We start from the raw sequence: 21209 nt of genomic DNA on the forward strand, positions 1-21209 counted from the left end.
ACGCAAGAAATGAGGGACAGAGGTGAAGCCCTCGGGAGATACGGACAAGATAGTTCCCGATTTCTGTGGCAACTTCTAGAGGTTCTACGACATCAACTCCAGCAACCCGCAAAACAGGCGCTGGGTCCACAGTGTACTTACCACACAATTTCTGCACCTTTTTCCAAACTGCGCACATAGGGGAAGACAAGGTAATGGTAGACACATAGTCTCACCAACAAGTGCATTTAGCATCATGGATGACACGGCAAGCAACTGCCCTTGCCCACTTAAAATCCAACAGATGCTCCGCAGAACGGTTATATCGATAACGGTCCCACACAGCACATTTTAAATGCACCACACAGGTGCATGTAGGAGACCACCAAGATATGCATGTCTGAGAATGCCTACCTGAGGCTTGGGGGATAGAACACATCACCGCAGTTAGGAGTAAGGTTGAAAACTGGTGTGCCAGTTCATCAATAGAGGATGAAAGGGGGTCCTTGCAACAGGTGGTAAGATGGGACTATAAGTCCCAATCTGCTTGAGCAAACTGCCAACAAGGGCTACGAAACGGTCGGGTATATGTAGTAGAAGTAAGGATAGGAAAGTGATCACAGACCATGCGAAATCAAGTGCAATGGACAGGGAACAGATAGAAAGATCAATGCAGGAGAGAAACTGAGTGCGAGAGTCAAAATGGGTAGGAGCACCTGTATTTAAAACATGAAGAGGATGAGAAGCAAGAAGAGTCTCCAACTGATCACCATGAGAGTCACAGTGGGACCCTCCCCACAGGTGATGGTGAGCGTTAAAATCACCCAACAACAAGATGGCCTGCAGTAGAGAAGAAATTAAAAATGTTATATAAGAGATACAGAATGCACGGGAGGGAGAAAGATAAAGAGAGCAAACTTTAAACATCTGTGTAAATAAATACAAGCTGCAGTATAATGCAGCGAGAAATGAACAAAAACTTCTTGAAACGGTATATCAATGTGCACAAGAAGCGTGCTTTCATTAAATGATTCGTCAGGTAAAGGATCAGAAGAATGTAACAGCACATAGCCCAAAATGAGGCGAATGACAGCAGAACGAATTTTGGGCTCTAGCAACCCAACACATGCTGGGGACAACTGGGAGAGCAACACTTGGAGTTCTCCTCAATTGCCCATATGGCCACGAATATTCCATTGTAAAAAAGACAATATGTACAGAAATAAAACTGGCAACAATAAGAAACAATAAAACCTATGGGTTTTTTGGATCTGTAAAGTCAACTTGTGGGGGCAACGGTAAGCGTGTAAGCAAGGAAGAATTAGAATGTTGTGGAGGAATAGATTGTTGCGAGGGTTGTGAAATAGAAGAGGTAGAAGGAGGTGCATTGGTGTCCATTGGGGGTGTCGTCTCTGCAGTATGGCTGGAGATAGCATCTAACATCTCAGTTAAGGAAGGTGACGATGCCATGATGTCAGAGACAGGAGAGGCATTGCAAGTAAAGGTCGGAGTAACTATGGAGGCAACCAAAGAGGTCTGAGGGGGAAGGAGTATGAACCTGGAGAGATGCATTGGCTGGGGTAGAAGAGTACTGTAGTGTAACAGGAGAGGAAGGAGGTTGGAGGGTAACTATGGAGGAAGACAGAGAGGGAACAAGGGACTACACGATGGGGGTAAACCTCCACCTTCGTATGAGAGCTGGAAATGGGGTGAGAACTAGGCTCCGAGGTACCTGGAGTTTACCTGGAGAGAGTTCCGGGGGTCAATGCCCCCGCGGCCCGGTCTGTGACCAGGCCTCCTGGTGGATCAGAGCCTGATCAAACAGGCTGTTGCTGCTGGCTGCACGCAAACCAACGTACGAGCCACAGCCCAGCTGGTCAGGAACCAACTTTAGGTGCTTGTCCAGTGCCAGCTTGAAGACTGCCAGGGGTCTGTTGGTAATCCCCCTTATGTATGCTGGGAGGCAGTTGAACAGTCTCGGGCCCCTGACACTTATTGTATGGTCTCTTAACGTGCTAGTGACACCCCTGCTTTTCATTGGGGGGATGTTGCATCGTTTGCCAAGTCTTTTGCTTTCGTAGTGAGTGATTTTCGTGTGCAAGTTCAGTACTAGTCCCTCTAGGATTTTCCAGGTGTATATAATCATGTATCTCTCCCGCCAGCGTTCCAGGGAATACAGTTTTAGGAACCTCAAGCGCTCCCAGTAATTGAGGTGTTTTATCTCCGTTATGCGTGCCGTGAAGGTTCTCTGTACATTTTCTAGGTCAGCAATTTCACCTGCCTTGAAAGGTGCTGTTAGTGTGCAGCAATATTCCAGCCTAGATAGAACAAGTGACCTGAAGAGTGTCATCATGGGCTTGGCCTCCCTAGTTTTGAAGGTTCTCATTATCCATCCTGTCATTTTTCTAGCAGATGCAACTGATACAATGTTATGGTCCTTGAAGGTGAGATCCTCCGACATGATCACTCCCAGGTCTTTGACGTTGGTGTTTCGCTCTATTTTGTGGCCGGAATTTGTTTTGTACTCTGATGAAGATTTAATTTTTTCGTGTTTACCATATCTGAGTAATTGAAATTTCTCATCGTTGAACTTCATATTGTTTTCTGCAGCCCACTGAAAGATTCGGTTGATGTCCGCCTGGAGCCTTGCAGTGTCTGCAATGGAAGACACTGTCATGCAGATTCAGGTGTCATCTGCAAAGGAAGACACGGTGCTGTGGCTGACATCCTTGTCTATGTCGGATATGAGGATGAGGAACAAGATGGGAGCGAGTACTGTGCCTTGTGGAACAGAGCTTTTCACCGTAGCTGCCTCGGACTTTACTCGTGATGTTGACGACTACTCTCTGTGTTCTGTTAGTGAGGAAATTATAGATCCATCGACCGACTTTTCCTGTTATTCCTTTAGCACGCATTTTGTGCGCTATTACGCCATGGTCACACTTGTCGAAGGCTTTTGCAAAGTCTGTATATATTACATCTGCATTCTTTTTGTCTTCTAGTGCATTTAGGACCTTGTCGTAGTGATCCAATAGTTGAGACAGACAGGAGCGACCTGTTCTAAACCCATGTTGCCCAGGGTTGTGTAACTGATGGGTTTCTAGATGGGTGGTGATCTTGCTTCTTAGGACCCTTTCAAAGAATTTTATGATATGGGATGTTAGTGCTATCGGTCTGTAGTTCTTTGCTATTGCTTTACTGCCCCCTTTGTGGAGTGGGGCTATGTCTGTTGTTTTTAGTAACTGTGGGACGACCCCCGTGTCCATGCTCCCTCTCCATAGGATGGAAAAGGCTCGTGATAGGGGCTTCTTGTAGTTCTTGATGAACACAGAGTTCCATGAGTCTGGCCCTGGGGCAGCGTGCATGGGCATGTCATTTATCGCCTGTTCGAAGTCATTTGGCGTCAGGATAACATCGGATAGGCTTGTGTTAACCAAATTTTGTGGCTCATAAAAAATTCATTTTGATCTTTGACTCTCAGTCTGGTTAGCGGCTTGCTAAAAACTGAGTCATACTGGGACTTGAGTAGCTCACTCATTTCCTTGCTGTCATCTGTGTAGGACCCATCTTGTTTAAGTAGGGGCCCAATACTGGACGTTGTTCTCGACTTTGATTTGGCATAGGAAAAGAAATACTTTGGGTTTCTTTCGATTTCATTTATGGCTTTTAGTTCTTCCCGCGATTCCTGACTCCTATAAGATTCCTTTAGCTTCAGTTCAATGCTTGCTATTTCTCTGACCAGTGTCTCCCTACGCATTTCAGATATATTGACCTCTTTTAGCCGCTGTTATTCTTTTCCGTCGCCTGTAAAGGGAGCGCCTGTCTCTTTCTATTTTACATCTACTCCTCCTTTTTCTTAGAGGAATAAGCCTTGTGCATACATCGAGTGCCACCAAGTTAATCTGTTCTAGGCATAAGTTGGGGTCTGTGTTGCTTAGTATATCTTCCCAGCTTATATCGGTTAGGACTTGGTTTACTTGGTCCCACTTTATGTTTTTGTTATTGAAGTTGAATTTGGTGAATGCTCCCTCGTGACTAGTCTCATTATGTCGGTCTGGGGCTCCACGCATACATGTCTGAACCTCAATTATGTTGTGATCTGAGTATATTGTTTTTGATATGGTGACATTTCTTATCAGATCATCATTGTTAGTGAAGATGAGGTCTAGTGTATTCTCCAGTCTAGTAGGCTCTATTATTTGCTGGTTTAAATTGAGTTTTGTGCAGAGATTTAAAAGCTCGTGTGAGTGTGAGTTTTCGTCAGAGCTGCCTCTTGGTGTTATTACTGCAACAATATTATTTGCTATATTCCTCCATTTTAGGTGCCTGAAGTTGAAATCCCCCAGGAGCAAGATGTTGGGTGCAGGAGCTGGAAGATTTTCCAGACAGTGGTCAATTTTTAACAGCTGTTCCTGGAATTGCTGGGATGTTGCACCCGGAGGCTTGTAGACTACCACAATGACTAGGTTTTTGTTCTCGACCTTTACTGCTAAAACTTCCACTAGATTCTGTACGGGTGATGGATGTAAAGAAAGTGTAGGTCTGCGAGGTCTCATACACTGAAGAGCAAGCGAGTGAGATGAAGAAGTAGAAGTAGGAAGTGGTGCAGAGGTAGGAGTGTCAGAGGATAAAACTGCAAAAGAATTAGAAACTGGGGTGACCCCGGAAGACACAGAAGCAGAGGGCTTGAGAGGCGGGAGGACCGTCGAGGTTGGAGGTCTTACTTACACTAAAGCTAAGAGACAGCTATAGTGTAAGTAATGCCCTCACAGTCCTTAAGATAACGAATTTCTTGTTCATTACGATAGACCTGGCAATGGTGTGAAAAGGAAGGGCAAGGTTCCTTGCAATTGAGATAAGAGGGGGGAAGACTACAAGACGTATTAGAATGATCTGCTGCACCGCAGACCGGGTATTCCGCCACAGATCTACAGTGTTTAGTGGGATGCCCAAAATGCCAGCAATTACAACACTGTTGGGGAGTGGGAACTACTTGACAGACCTCTAGGCGATGGCCCCCAATATAGACAGAGGATGGAAGCTCATGGCAGGCGAAGGTTAAATGAGCAATGTTACTAGAAAAGCCCCTCCACCCACGAGTGGGCTGGATGTACGTATCTACCTTTAAGAATAGGGAGCTTCTCAAGGGCTAATTGTTCTAAAATATCGCTACAAGACAAAAAATCACTTTGTACAATGGTACGCGGTAAGACCACAGTACCACTGCAAGAATTAAGATTATTATGCTTACGAATGGTGACTGGTATGTTATCTATGGAAGTGAGGCGGGAGAAAGCATGAGCTTGTTCTAAATTCTGTACTGTTACAACACGCGCACAGCTTCGAAGAGCATGGAAGGGTATATTTTGGCCAACATGCCATAAAAGAGCTTTACCAATTCCATGATCAGAAAGATAATCAGCTTGAGACGTCGTCTGTGAAAAAAAAAAATTTGTCCACTGTGTATTCGTTAGCCCCGGTACGTAAAAGTAGTGTCACGTAGGTCGTTTTTGAGCGATCATCGACAAACTGTCGTCAGTAGGTTGTCTTCGACATTTAGAAGGAGTACCGCGAGCAGTCTGACCTGAGGGAGGTGCACTATCCAAAAACTGTCGCACCATATTTGGGGAAGCTGGATGCACTGTGAAAGGCATGCTAGAAGCAACAGCATGAACAGAAATGGGTGATGCCACAGCACCTAAAGCAGGTGATGAAGCATCACCGGTTGAAGGCACAGGGGTAGGAGAAGAGTCAAGAGAATGGACCGATAACGAAGCCGGGTCAGAACAGGGTGTGGGATCAGAAAGGGGTCTGGGAGGATGAAGGGTTTCACTGGGCAAAGACTCCATAATAAAGGTGATTCTTCTGTGATATCTCGTTTCTTGTTATTTTAAGAAAAAAAGAAAGAAGGAAAGAAAAAAAAAGTGACAGCGGGGGGAGAGTTGCTAGGAGGCATGGAGGGGCTGAAAGCTCCTCCCCTCATCCAAGAGGGCCTCGAGCCCACTGGTAGTGAAGATGCAGCATGGAACCCGTGCCATACCCTACCCTTCATGCCAGTAAACCAGTGCTCCGGAATAGCAGCCTCACATCTACTGAGCTACCTCGGCAGACAAAAGAAAGGGCGGTCAGAAACCCGCCACAAAGCATACCTCCTTCGGTCACCACCTCCCAGAACCGACAGGCAGCTTCTGGAGATACACCCATTAACCGAAGGACACCCCGCCCACTTCCCGGAAATCCAGGAAGGGAGCAGGGCACCTTCAGACAATTCAGATTCCCCGGCAAACTACACCACCCCCAAGGGACCTTATGGAGCGGAACAAACCCCGACAAGCCACCCCTTACCTAGAAACTGTAATGCCTGAGACTAGGACCCCAGAGGCTAATTGGGACAGGAAACAAGGGGAGGGTGGGGAGAGGGGAGGAAAGAGGAAAAAGGGGGGTATGGGGAGGGTGGGGTAGGGAAGGGAGGGTTGGGAGGTACTTAGACTCAGTCTGAGGAAGGAGACCAAAGGATTTGATTCCCGAAACCAAGAGCCTCTTCACCGTGGCAAGGAGCTCCCCTTGAAGAGGATCCCACTTAGGACTGAGATTAAAATTAAGGACAGTCAAAATATTCATTAAAATTAAAATTATAAAGACAAGTTAGAAATAGTAGTTTTTTACATTACAACAGATGATTAGATGTAAATTTTATGATTATTCAATAAAATTAATATTTTAATTGACAAGTTATAAAGAAAAGAGTGGTAGTTTTTGAACTTACAATAAAAGATTGGTTTCAGAGCTTCAGACTTTACTGTGTTATCCTAAGTTAATTTACACAAGACAACTGTAAAATATTTGAAGGTAACTTGAATGTGAATAAAAACTTACATTTACTTAACTTACTTATACATCTGCAGTACAGTGTTCACTTTATAATTTTATTTGAACTAGTCATATACAGTGCATATAGGCATAAAATGAAGATATGTAGCAATATTTGTCATATTATTTGCTGCTTTTGTTTATGTTTGTACTATTATCTATAGTGCCCCGTGGCCTGGTGGCAAAAGCTCTCGCTTCACACAGTGAGGGTCCAGGTTCGATTCCCAGCAATGGGGTGGAAACATTGGACATGTTTCCTTACACCAGTTGGCTTTGTTCACCCATCAGTAAAATGGGTACCTGGGTGTTAGTTGACTGGTGTGGGTTGCATCCTATGAAACAACTGACCTAATTTGCCCAAAATGATCTACATAAGAAGTAGCTTTCTATATAGTAGTACACTGGAACCTCAAATATCAAACAGCTCCCAACTCAACCAATTATGTAAATGTATTTTTGTAAGTTTTTATAAGTGTATTTTTAAGGGTCTGAAATGAATTAATCTAATTTACATTATTCCTGATGGGAATAAATTCATTCAATAATGGCACTCGAACAGCCGTCTGGAACGAAGAAAGTTCAATATCTGAGGTTCCACTGTATGTAATTGATGTCAGCTAGGGCTGTATACCTTGTACATGTAGTAAATAAAGATATTATTTTATTATTATTATTATTATCATCACCCCAATCCATAAAGGAGACCACACAGACTTGAATAACTATAGGCCAATATCCAACTTACACCCTCTCTCTAAAATCTTTGAAATATTAATCCATAAGCGTATCTATTCCTACCTCATCTCCCACAACATACTCAACCCCTGTAAATTTGGGTTCAGGCCTAATAAAAATACTAATGATGCTATTATCCACATGCTAGAACATATTTATACAGCAATAGAGAAAAAAGAAGTCCCACTGGGGATCTTCATTGACTTACGTAAAGCTTTCGATACAGTTGACAATGATTTGCTCCACATAAAATTGTCGCACTATGGTATAAGAGGGCACTCCCTCAACTACCTAAAGTCACACCTCAGCAACAGAAGCCAATATGTGCACACATATGGGGCAAACTCTTCCGCACAGCCAATTACAGTTGGTGTCCCACAGGGAAGTGTCCTAGGCCCTCTTCTCTTTCTCATATACATAAATGACCTACCAAATGCATCACAACTACTCAAACCCACACTATTTGCAGATGACACTACATACGTCTACTCTCACCCGAGCCCAGTCATGCTAGCCAATGCTCTAAATACCAAATTACAGAAAATATCAACCTGGATGAGGACCAACAAACTTACTCTAAACATTGACAAAACCTACTACATTCAGTTTGGTAACAGAGTTGCAGATGTGTCTCTTAACATAATGATAAATGGATCACCTATCACAAAATTCACAGAGGGAAAATTCTTAGGAATCCACCTTGATAATAGACTCAAATTTCAAACACATATACAACAAATTTCCAAAAAAATTTCCAAGACCGTAGGCATACTATCGAAGATATGGTACTATGTTCTACAGTCAGCCCTCCTGGCCCTATATCACTCACTTATTTACCCCTATCTCACCTGTGGAATTTGTGCATCGGGCTCAACAACAATAAACCATCTCAGACCACTAATCACCCAACAAAAGGCTGCAGTCAGAATGATAACAAATTCACACTACAGACAGAACACCCCACCAACATTCAAAACTCTAAACCTACTCACAATACAAAACATCCATACTTATTACTGCACCTATTACATACATAGAACACTTAACTCTGACATAAACCCTCCCCTCAAACATCTTACCAACCTCAACAGAACACATGACCATAACACAAGGCACAGATCACTCCTTGATGTTCCTCGTGTCCATCTCATGCTATGCAAAAACTCAATGCACATAAAAGGCCCTAAAATCTGGAATTCATTACCTGTGAATATAAAAGAAACACTGTCTGTTTATAAATTCAAGTCTCTTCTCAAAAATCACTTACTCACCCACAACTAAATAAATACTGAATAATTGTATCTCATAAATTGTATCTCATATATGTATCTCATTATTGTATCTCATAAATGTCAACCTGTGACCCAATCAAACTTTGTTACTATTTAACTTCATTACCTGACAGAATACTCCATTCTACTGATTACACAGCAACACAGTAAATGACCATATGACTGTCTTTGTAATACTTATTTGTACTAAATTGTTATCTGTTTTACAATAATTTTTGTACCACTGAATATATCATTGCTTAGTTAATCTTAAGTTAATTTTAAGCCTGCCCATAATACTCTGCATACAAGGGGCTTTGGCATGCTGCACTTTAAAAATTGTATTCCTTGTACTTCTCTGTATCATGTTCAGATTAATAAATAAATAAATAAATAATTTATTATTAATAAAACATTTAGACAGCACGTACTGTATATGCATTTATCCAAGATACACAACATAAAGGCATCAATGAACACATAATATTATTTGACACTGTTGGCTTAAAATAGATTAAGTCTTATGATGTGTCATCATTGTATGCCTATAATTTTATGTAGGTTTTTACATAAAAAAACATTGGTCTTGAGAGTACATATGCAGTACAGGCTCTGTTATATAGTACAGTGGACCCCCGACTTACGATGGCCTCAACCTACGATAAAACTGACTTACGATGTTTGTCAGTGTAAAAATTTGACCCCGACCTACGTTGAAAAGCTCGACTTACATCATTCGTCCTGAACACGGCTGTCTGGTCCATCTGGCCTGAGCGCCTCAGCTGAGCTGGTGTGACATTGTTTACAAGCCAGGGCGGACGGTTGCACGTATACATTCAATAAATTTTGTATTATTCCAGTGTTTTTAGTGCTTGTAACTGCTAAATAAGCCACCATGGACTTATCGAGAATACCGAGAAACAATTAACCCCAGAGGGTTAGCCACCCAGGATAACCCAGGAAAGTCAGTGTGTCATCGAGGACTGTCTAACTTATTTCCATTGGGGTCCTTAATCTTGTCCCCCCAGGATGCTACCCACACCAGTCAACTAACACCCAGGGGAACAGGAAAAAATGCCTGGAACTAGAGCTCATATTGGTGAATTTAAGGCCAGCAAAGGTTGGTTTGAGAGATTTAAGAATCGAAGTGATAAGGCCTGTTCTGGAAGAAAATGCCAAACAAGACCTATATTACTCAGGAGGAAAAGGCACTCCCAGGACACAAACAGTGTCTCATCACTCATCACCACATCTTCAATAAAATTAAGTGTCATTTATTCTTCATTTAGTACACATGCACAATATATATTGTGCATGTACTACTCTACTATTGTGCATGTATTCTTCTTTTTGTGCATAGGAAAATGTATATTTCATGTGATAAAATTTTTTTTTTCATACTTTTGGGTGTCTTGAACGGATTAATTTGATTTCCATTATTTCTTATGGGAAAAATTAATTCGACTTACGATAATTTCATCTTATGATGTGCTCTCTGGAACGAATTAATATATTAAGTCAGGGATCCACTGTACAGTGGACCCTCAGGTAATGATGCCATAGGATAGCGATAAAATCGGATACTGATGCGTCTTTGCGTAAAAATATTCGCTCGGCCAACGATGAAAAACTCGGTTAAGGACATTCGTCCTGAACATGCCCGCATGGTTTGGGCTACCCACAGCTGCCCGGCCACTATATAGTAAAGTGTGCCATTGTTTACAAGCCACTGCGGACGGTTCCACGCATACATGTGATACATTGTGTATTATTCCTTTGTTTTTAGTGCTTGTAACTGCTAAATAAGCCACCATGGGTCCAAAGAAAGCTTCTAGTGCCAACCCTGTGGTAAAATGGGTGAGAAATACTATCAAAATACTATCGTACCATGGTCAGCTGCTGCTGCACCACCGTCAGCTGTTGCTGCACCACCATCAGCTGCTGCTGTACCACTGTCAGCTACTGCTGCTGCTGCACCACCATCAACTGTTGCTGCACCACCATCAGCTGCTGCTGCACCACCGTCAGCTGTACTACTCGAAGATGTGGAGAGACTGCTGTTGGTGTGGCTTAACGAGAAACAATTACCGAGAAACAATTAACCCCAGAGGGTTAGCCACACAGGATAACCCAAGAAAGTCAGTGTGTCATTGAGGACTGTCTAACCTATTTCCATTGGGGTCCTTAATCTTGTCCCCCAGGATGCGACCCACACCAGTCGACTAACACCCAGGTGAACAGGAAAAAATGCCTGGAACTAGTGCTCATATTGGTGAATTTAAGGCCAGCAAAGGTTGGTTTGAGAGATTTAAGAATCGTAGTGGCATACACAGGGTGATAAGGCATGGCGAAGCTGAAAAATTCCAACCCCAACAAGTGCTCAATTGTGACAAAACAGGCCTGTTCTGGAATAAAATGCCAAACAGGACCTACATTATTCAGGAGGACACAAGCCTATGAAAGACAGGCTAACTCTCATGTTTTGTTGTAATGCTAGTGGGGATTGCAAAGTGAAGCCTTTACTCATGTATCACTCTGAAAATCCCAGAGTGTTCAAGAAAAACAGTGTCTCATCACTCAACAATACTCTTCAATAAAGGTAAGTGTCATTTTAGTATTTATTTATGTATTCATTCTGCATGTCTCATTGTTTTCTGTGTAGCGAAATGTACATTTCATGTAAAAAAAAATTTTTTTAACACTTTTGGGTGTCTGGAGCGGATTATTGATACTGGAGTTCTGCAGGGAAGTGTCCTTGGTCCCCTGCTCTTCCTCATTTACATCAATGATCTTCCAAACATATCCCAACACCTGAAACCCATTCTCTTTGCTGATGACACGACTTATGTCATCTCTCACCCTAATCTTGCCACCCTCAACACCATTGTTAATGAGGAGCTGCTCAAAATATCAACTTGGATGACAGCCAATAAATTTACACTTGACACTGACAAAACCTACTATATTATGTTTGGTAGCAGAGCAGGTGCTGCGCAACTAAACATTAAGATCGACAGCACTCTAATTGCCAGACATAATGAGGGCAAATTCCTAGGCCCATACCTCAACAACAACCTGAATTTCAGCACCCATATCCAACATATATCAAAAAAAGTATCCAAAACAGTTGGGATCCTCTCCAAGATACTATACTACGTGCCACAAAATGCCCTTCTCACACTATACCATTCACTCATTTATCCATACCTCACCTATGCTATTTGTGCTTGGGGATCAACTGCAGCAACACATCTAAAGCCAATAATAACTCAACAAAAAGCTGCAATAAGAATAATCACTAAATCCCATCCCTGGCAACACCTTCCCCCCCACTCTTCATAGATCTAAACTTACTCCCTGTTCAGAACATCCACACTTACTACTGTGCAATCTACATATACAGGACCTTAAATTCCAATATTAACCTTGACCTAAAATGCTTTCTTGATAGTTGTGACAGGACCCACAAGCATAACACCAGATACAAACATCTCTACGACATTCCCCATGTCCGACTAAACCTTTACAAAAATTCAATGTATGTCAAAGGCCCTAAAATCTGGAACACCCTACCTGAAAACTCTAGAACTGCAGACACATTCATCACCTTCAAAACTACCATTAGAAAACATCTTATCTCCCTGATACACCCCGTCAACTAACTACATAAAAACCACCTGGTGGTTCACACTTACACTCACTCACTCACCCATTTGACTATAAGCACAGAAATAATGATTCCTAACTAGTCACAAGTTTGCCTGTGATACTCCAATATAGAAACTATGTATTGTGCCATAACAAAAGCATCCACATTGCTAAACTCACGAACTAGTATTTAGTTACTTAGTATTTAGTCACTTAGTATTTAGTCAACTTACTCCATAATTTGTAATAATTTAGGGTTAAGAATTAATCAAAGTTTGCCCGAAATGCCTAGCCATGCTAGGTGTTCTAGTGGCCCCCTCTGTAATTAGTATTTTATTACATATAAACCACACAGTAACTAAAACTGTAAACCCCGCATTGTAATCCTTATCGAGAATAAACTTTGATTTGATTTGATATGGGGAAAATTAATTCGGCTAACGATAAAATCAGTTCAGGACAAGCTCTCTGGAAAGGATTAAAATTGCTACCTGAGGGTCCACACTACATAATGTTAGCCTATAATGCAATAAATTTAAAACACTCTATAAGTAAAAGCACAAGCAGAATGAACTTAAACAAAACAATCACTGATATCCATGGAAGTCCAGCAGATGGAAAGACTTAACTAATGCCACTGGTGACAAAGGAGAAAGATTTATTTATTTAGGTACAGGTGCACATAAGTACAGTTACACAAATTTTTTCAACAATTATCATACATAGAAAAATGAGTAAATTATCTAGCCTAATGCAAAAAAGTAAGACAAAGTGACTCGTTTTCACTGGGGTCCTTAAGAGACAATATTCTGTTTGGATTTTTAACCCTTGAAGGTTAGCCACTCAGGATAACTGAAGAAAGAAAGTGTCATCAAGGACTATCTTATTTCCATTGGGGTCCTCAATCTGGTCCCCCAGGATGTGCCCTGGAGAGGGTTTTGGGGGTCAACACCTCTGCTACCCGGTCTGTGGCCAGGCCTCATGGTGGATCAAGGCCTGATCAACCAGGCTGTTACTGTTGGCCGCACATAAACTGATGTATGAACCACAGCCCGGCTAATCAGACCCTAAATGTCCAAAGCCTTCTTGAAGACAGCCTGGGGTCTACTGGTACTCCCCCTTGCGTATGCTGGTAGGCAGTTGAACAGTCAACTAACACCCAGGTACCTACTTGCTTGCTGGTGAATGGGACAATAAGTGTAAGGAAACATGCCCAATGTTTCCACTCGTGCCAGGGATCAAACCACTGACACTGTGTAAAGTGAGAACGTTACCTACCAGGCCTTCCTATAAGATTATTACTGTAATCATGGGGAAGCACTAAACCTGTAGGATTATACAGTGCCTGTCTGGAGAGATGGAAGGTATTCAGGCTTAATTCAGGGTACCGGAGCACAGATCCAATTCCCTAGATCAAGAGCCCTCGCCAGCATCAAGGAACCTCCCTTGAGGGGCCTTGCTGTAAGATACAGCAGAAATCAGTCATGATTATAACTTAAAAATTCAAACAGTTACATAACTGTGAAAATCAGCTACAGTAAAAGGAGGAGTAACAGGAATAAAGTGAACAGAGTTATTTCATAAACATTAAATAGAGAGGAACAGCTTACAACAACTGGCACATGAATGTTAACTGTACATGAAATCACTCCTCCCTTTCTCTATTATCATTATTATAGAGGGGGGGTGCTAAACCCATAGGGATTACAGTCTGTAGGCAGGGTAGTTAGTTTTTAGTTTAATATGTTTATTATGCACCCCATACCCATCCTGTGGGCGGTAGTCAAAAGATTACAGAGGTACATAATTGGTCCAGGGACTGGACTCCAAAGTTTTGATAGCTGAGCAAGTTACAGAGGTAATGAACTCACAATTTACAAAGGTAATGAACTCACAATTTACAAAGGTAATGAACTCACAATTTACAAAGGTAATGAACTCACAATTTACAAAGGGTATGGAAGGCATTCAGGCAAGTAGAGCAGAGATTCAATTCCTTAGATCAAGAGCCCCTCACCAGTATCAAGGAACTTCCCATGAGGCACTCTTTCTGTAGCTTGTTTACCATAGTGTACACCACACCCATGGGGAGTGTAGTGTACACCACACCCATGAGGAGTGTAGTGTACACCACACCCATGGTGAGTAGTGTACACCACACCCATGGTGAGTGTAGTGTACACCACACCCATGGTGAATGTAGTGTACACCACACCCATGGTGAGTGTAGTGTACACTACACTCATGGTGAGTGTAGTGTACACCACACCCATGGTGAGTGTAGTGTACACCACACCCATGGTGAGTGTAGTGTACACCACACCCATGGTGTAGTGTACACCACACCCATGGTGAGTAGTGTACACCACACCCATGGTGAGTGTAGTGTACACCACACCCATGGTGTGTGTAGTGTACACCACACCCATGGTGTGTAGTGTACACCACACCCATGGTGAGTGTAGTGTACACCACACCCATGGTGTAGTGTACACCACACCCATGGTGAGTGTAGTGTACACTGCACCCATGGTGTGTAGTGTACACCACACCCATGGTGTGTGTAGTGTACACCACACCCATGGTGAGTGTAGTGTACACCACACCCATGGTGTAGTGTACACCACACCCATGGTGAGTGTAGTGTACACCACACCCATGGTGTGTAGTGTACACCACACCCATGGTGAGTGTAGTGTACACCACACCCATTGTGAGTGTAGTGTACACCACACCCATGGTGAGTGTAGTGTACACCACACCCAGGGTGTGTAGTGTACACTACACCCATGGTGTGTACACCACACCCATGGTGTGCAGTGTACACCACACCCATGGTATGTGTAGTGTACACCACACCCATGGTGTGTGTAGTGTACACACCCATGGTGTGTAGTGTACACCACACCCATGGTGTGTAATGTACACCACACCCATGGTGTGTAATGTACACCACACCCATGGTGTGTAGTGTACACCAGACTCATGGTGAATGTAGTGTACACTACACACCATGGTGTGTAGTGTACACCTACACCATGGTGTAGTGTACACCTACACCATGGTGTGTAGTGTACACTACACACCATGGTGTACACTACACTCACCATGGGTCTGGTGTACACACACCAAGGTGTGGGTGTACACTACACACCATGGTGTAGGTGTACATTACACACCATGGTGTGTAGTGTACACCTACACAATGGTGTGTACACCTACACCATGGTGTGTAGTGTACACCTACACCATGGTGTGTAGTGTACACTACACTCACCATGGGTCTGGTGTACACCCACACCATGGTGTGGGTGTACACTACACACCATGGTGTGGGTGTGCACTACACACCATGGTGTGGGAGTACATTACAAACCATGGTGTGGGTGTACACTACACCGTGGTGTAGGTGTACATTACAAACCATGGTGTGGGAGTACACTACACACCGTGGTGTAGGTGTACATTACACACCATGGTGTGGGTGTACATTACACACCACGGTGTGGGTGTACATTACACACCACGGTGTGAGTGTACATTACACACCATGGTGTGGGTGTTCATTACACACCACGGTGTGAGTGTACATTACACACCATGGTGTGGGTGTTCATTACACACCATGGTGTGGGTGTTCATTACACACCACGGTGTGAGTGTACATTACACACCACGTCGTGAGTGTACATTACACACCATGGTGTGGGTGTACATTACACACCACGGTGTGGTGTACATTACACACCACGGTGTGGTGTACATTACACACCACGGTGTGGTGTACATTACACACCATGGTGTGAGTGTACATTACACACCATGGTGTGGGTGTACATTACACACCATGGTGTGGGTGTACATTACACACCATGGTGTGTATCACTACGACAAGGTCCTTGATGCACTAGAAGACAAAAAGAATGCAGATGTAATATATACAGACTTTGCAAAAGCCTTCGACAAGTGTGACCATGGCGTAATAGCGCACAAAATGCGTGCTAAAGGAATAACAGGAAAAGTTGGTCGATGGATCTATAATTTCCTCACTAACAGAACACAGAGAGTAGTCGTCAACAGAGTAAAGTCCGAGGCAGCTACGGTGAAAAGCTCTGTTCCACAAGGCACAGTACTAGCTCCCATCTTGTTCCTCATCCTCATATCTGACATAGACAAGGATGTCAGCCACAGCACCGTGTCTTCCTTTGCAGATGACACCCGAATCTGCATGACAGTGTCTTCCATTGCAGACACTGCAAGGCTCCAGGCGGACATCAACCAAATCTTTCAATGGGCTGCAGAAAACAATATGAAGTTCTATGATGAGAAATTTCAATTACTCAGATATGGTAAACATGAGGAAATTAAATCTTCATCAGAGTACAAAACAAATTCCAGCCACACAATAGAGCGAAAAACTAACGCCAAAGACCTGAGAGTGATCATGTCGGAGGATTTCACCTTCAAGGACCATAACATTGTATCGATCGCATCTGCTAGAAAAATGACAGGATGGATAATGAGAACCTTCAAAACCAGGGATGCCAAGCCCATGATGACACTCTTCAGGTCACTTGTTCTATCTAGGCTGGAATATTGCTGCACACTAACAGCACCTTTCAAGGCAGGTGAAATTGCTGACCTAGAAAATGTACAGAGAACTTTCACAGCGCGCATAACGGAGATAAAACACCTCAATTACTGGGAGCGCTTGAGGTTCCTGAACCTGTATTCCCTGGAACGCAGGAGGGAGAGATACATGATTATATACACCTGGAAAGTCCTAGAGGGACTAGTACCGAACTTGCACACGAAAATCACTCACAACGAAAGCAAAAGACTTGGCAGAAGATGCAACATCCCCCCAATGAAAAGCAGGGGTGTCACTAGCACGTTAAGAGACCATACAATAAGTGTCAGGGGCCCGAGACTGTTCAACTGCCTCCCAGCATACATAAGGGGGATTACCAATAGACCCCTGGCAGTCTTCAAGCTGGCACTGGACAAACACCTAAAGTCGGTACCTGACCAGCCGGGCTGTGACTCGTACGTTGGATTGCGTGCAGCCAGCAGTAACAGCCTGGTTGATCAGGCTCTGATCCACCAGGAGGCCTAGTCACAGATCGGGCCGCTGGGGCGTTGACCCCCGGAACTCTCTCCAGGTAAACACCATGGTGTGGGTGTACACTACACACCATGGTGTGGGTGTACACTACACACCATGGTGTGGGTGTACACTACACACCGTGGTGTGGGTGTACACTACACACCATGGTGTGGGTGTACTACACACCATGGTGTGGGTGTACACTACACACCGTGGTGTGGGTGTACACTACACACCGTGGTGTGGGTGTACACAACACACCGTGGTGTGGGTGTACACTACACACCGTGGTGTGGGTGTACACTACACACCGTGGTGTGGGTGTACACTACACACCGTGGTGTGGGTGTACACTACACACCGTGGTGTGGGTGTACACTACACACCGTGGTGTGGGTGTACACTACACACCGTGGTGTGGGTGTACACTACACACCGTGGTGTGGGTGTACACTACACACCGTGGTGTGGGTGTACACTACACACCGTGGTGTGGGTGTACACTACACACCGTGGTGTGGGTGTACACTACACACCGTGGTGTGGGTGTACACTACACACCGTGGTGTGGGTGTACACTACACACCGTGGTGTGGGTGTACACTACACACCGTGGTTTGGGTGTACACTACACACCGTGGTGTGGGTGTACACTACACACCATGGTGTGGGTGTACACTACACACCGTGGTGTGGGTGTACACTACACACCGTGGTGTGGGTGTACACTACACACCGTGGTGTGGGTGTACACTACACACCATGGTGTGGGTGTACACTACACACCGTGGTGTGGGTGTACACTACACACCGTGGTGTGGGTGTACACTACACACCGTGGTGTGGGTGTACACTACACACCATGGTGTGGGTGTACACTACACACCATGGTGTGGGTGTACACTACACACCATGGTGTGGGTGTACACTACACACCGTGGTGTGGGTGTACACTACACACCATGGTGTGGGTGTACACTACACACCATGGTGTGGGTGTACACTACACACCGTGGTGTGGGTGTACACTACACACCGTGGTGTGGGTGTACACTACACACCGTGGTGTGGGTGTACACTACACACCGTGGTGTGGGTGTACACTACACACCGTGGTGTGGGTGTACACTACACACCGTGGTGTGGGTGTACACTACACACCGTGGTGTGGGTGTACACTACACACCGTGGTGTGGGTGTACACTACACACCGTGGTGTGGGTGTACACTACACACCGTGGTGTGGGTGTACACTACACACCGTGGTGTGGGTGTACACTACACACCGTGGTGTGGGTGTACACTACACACCGTGGTGTGGGTGTACACTACACAGACAAAATCATGGACTGACCAGTCTAGTTCTAATAAGTAAACAAGTTACAGCGGTAATAAAATATTTACATGTTTTTATTTGGTTTCAGTCATAATGAATTATTTATGCAGATATGAATTACGTCACAAAAAATATTACCTTATATTTTAGCAAGGTATGTCCATAATAAAAATAAAAATAAAATGTTTAAAATTGGTATGCGTTGTTTACAGTGGACAAAGTTTGAATATTTTTTCCAAAATGGTTGGTAATATGTCAATGTGGATGACATACTCTGATATTCCTAGAATATTTTTTTAATGAGTTACCTCGGACTTCATTAATTTTATCGCGTTCCAGCACATACACTACACACCATGGTGTGGGTGTACACTACACACCGTGGTGTGGGTGTACACTACACACCATGGTGTGGGTGTACACTACACACCATGGTGTGGGTGTACACTACACACCATGGTGTGGGTGTACACTACACACCGTGGTGTGGGTGTACACTACACACCGTGGTGTGGGCGTACACAACACACCGTGGTGTGGGTGTACACTACACACCGTGGTGTGGGTGTACACTACACACCGTGGTGTGGGCGTACACTACACACCGTGGTGTGGGTGTACACTACACACCGTGGTGTGGGTGTACACTACACACCGTGGTGTGGGTGTACACTACACACCGTGGTGTGGGTGTACACTACACACCGTGGTGTGGGTGTACACTACACACCGTGGTGTGGGCGTACACTACACACCGTGGTGTGGGTGTACACTACACACCATGGTGTGGGTGTACACAACACACCGTGGTGTGGGTGTACACTACACACCGTGGTGTGGGTGTACACAACACACCGTGGTGTGGGTGTACACTACACACCGTGGTGTGGGTGTACACAACACACCGTGGTGTGGGTGTACATTACACACCATGGTGTGGGTGTACACTACACACCATGGTGTGGGTGTACATTACACACCGTGGTGTGGGTGTACACTACACACCATGGTGTGGGTGTACACTACACACCGTGGTGTGGGTGTACACTACACACCGTGGTGTGGGTGTACACTACACACCGTGGTGTGGGTGTACACTACACACCGTGGTGTGGGTGTACACTACACACCATGGTGTGGGTGTACACTACACACCGTGGTGTGGGTGTACACTACACACCATGGTGTGGGTGTACACTACACACCATGGTGTGGGTGTACACTACACACCGTGGTGTGGGTGTACACAACACACCGTGATGTGGGTGTACACTACACACCATGGTGTGGGTGTACACTACACACCGTGGTGTGGGTGTACACTACACACCGTGGTGTGGGTGTACACTACACACCGTGGTGTGGGTGTACACTACACACATTGCTACAGCACATTGCTAAACTCACAAACTAGTATTTAGTCACTTAGCCAAAGGACCCCAATGGAAATAAGTCACTCTGACTTTTTTGGGTTATCCTAGGTTCTCTACACACATGCTGCTATGTATGATAATTCTATGTAACTGTATTTGTGTATACCTGAATAAACTTACTTACTTACTTACTAGCCATAATACCAACTTACCTCATAATTTGTAATATTTTAAAATAAAGAATTAAACTAAGTCTGCCCGAAATGCCTAGCCATGCTAGGCGTTCTAGTGGTACACTCTGTAATCATTATTTAACTACATGTAAACCACACAACAACCAAATTCTGTAAATTCAACATTGTAATCTTTATAGAGAATAAACTTTGAATTTGAATTTGAATTGAATAATGACGCAAAGTGTGACAATTGTCGTCTTTATATCTCTGCTGCCTCCTTTGTATTCAACTGAAGAAGCCTGTTGTGTAAGCGAAACATTTCGGAATCAAGATGCCTAACTGTTGCATATGTGTCTTACTTATCAACTTGTCAGTATTGTATGTCATTATTATATTCACACTTCCTCGTCTTCTTGGGTTGTTAGGGCCACTAACGGCTTACGCCGTATCGAACCCGTCTTCGTTGTCCGGTGAAGTAACTTTCCAAATTAGAAGTACCACGACTCGAGATGTATTTTATATGTCCCCATTACGTCCTGAGGCCGCAGGAAGGCGGAACTGTGGTGCAGGATTTCCTGGTGATCAGTCTGCTGTATTGTTTGAAAGCTACAAAAGTGAAACTAAAGAAAAGCAACTTGGTATTCCTCAAGGCTGTGTAAGATATGATTTGTTGAAATTTTTTAATCCGGGGGAGGGTTAACTACCCATGGTAAC

The 21209-nt window shown here is 44.0% G+C and overlaps 1 protein-coding gene across 10 annotated transcripts in view; it reads right to left on the reverse strand.

Moving 5' to 3' along the window:
- LOC128706593 (F-box/LRR-repeat protein 15) overlaps nucleotides 1-18986 on the reverse strand; it is a 174919-nt gene extending 155933 nt beyond the window's left edge. Inside the window, exon 1 of one of the 10 annotated variants that reach the window (XM_070090712.1) lies at nucleotides 17528-17792. In XM_070090712.1, coding sequence (XP_069946813.1) covers nucleotides 17528-17701 — 174 coding nt within the window. In that variant the 5' untranslated portion in view covers nucleotides 17702-17792. Of the gene's footprint in view, nucleotides 1-10742; nucleotides 13588-17527; nucleotides 17814-18964 lie in introns of those variants that run through there. The other 9 variants (XM_070090739.1, XM_070090722.1, XM_053801537.2 and 6 more) reach the window with 9 other exon arrangements.
- Between the last annotated feature and the right edge of the window lie 2223 nt (nucleotides 18987-21209).

The sequence above is a fragment of the Cherax quadricarinatus genome, chromosome 3 (assembly GCF_038502225.1).
Source record: "Cherax quadricarinatus isolate ZL_2023a chromosome 3, ASM3850222v1, whole genome shotgun sequence".
NCBI classification, from domain to species: Eukaryota; Metazoa; Arthropoda; class Malacostraca; order Decapoda; family Parastacidae; genus Cherax; species Cherax quadricarinatus.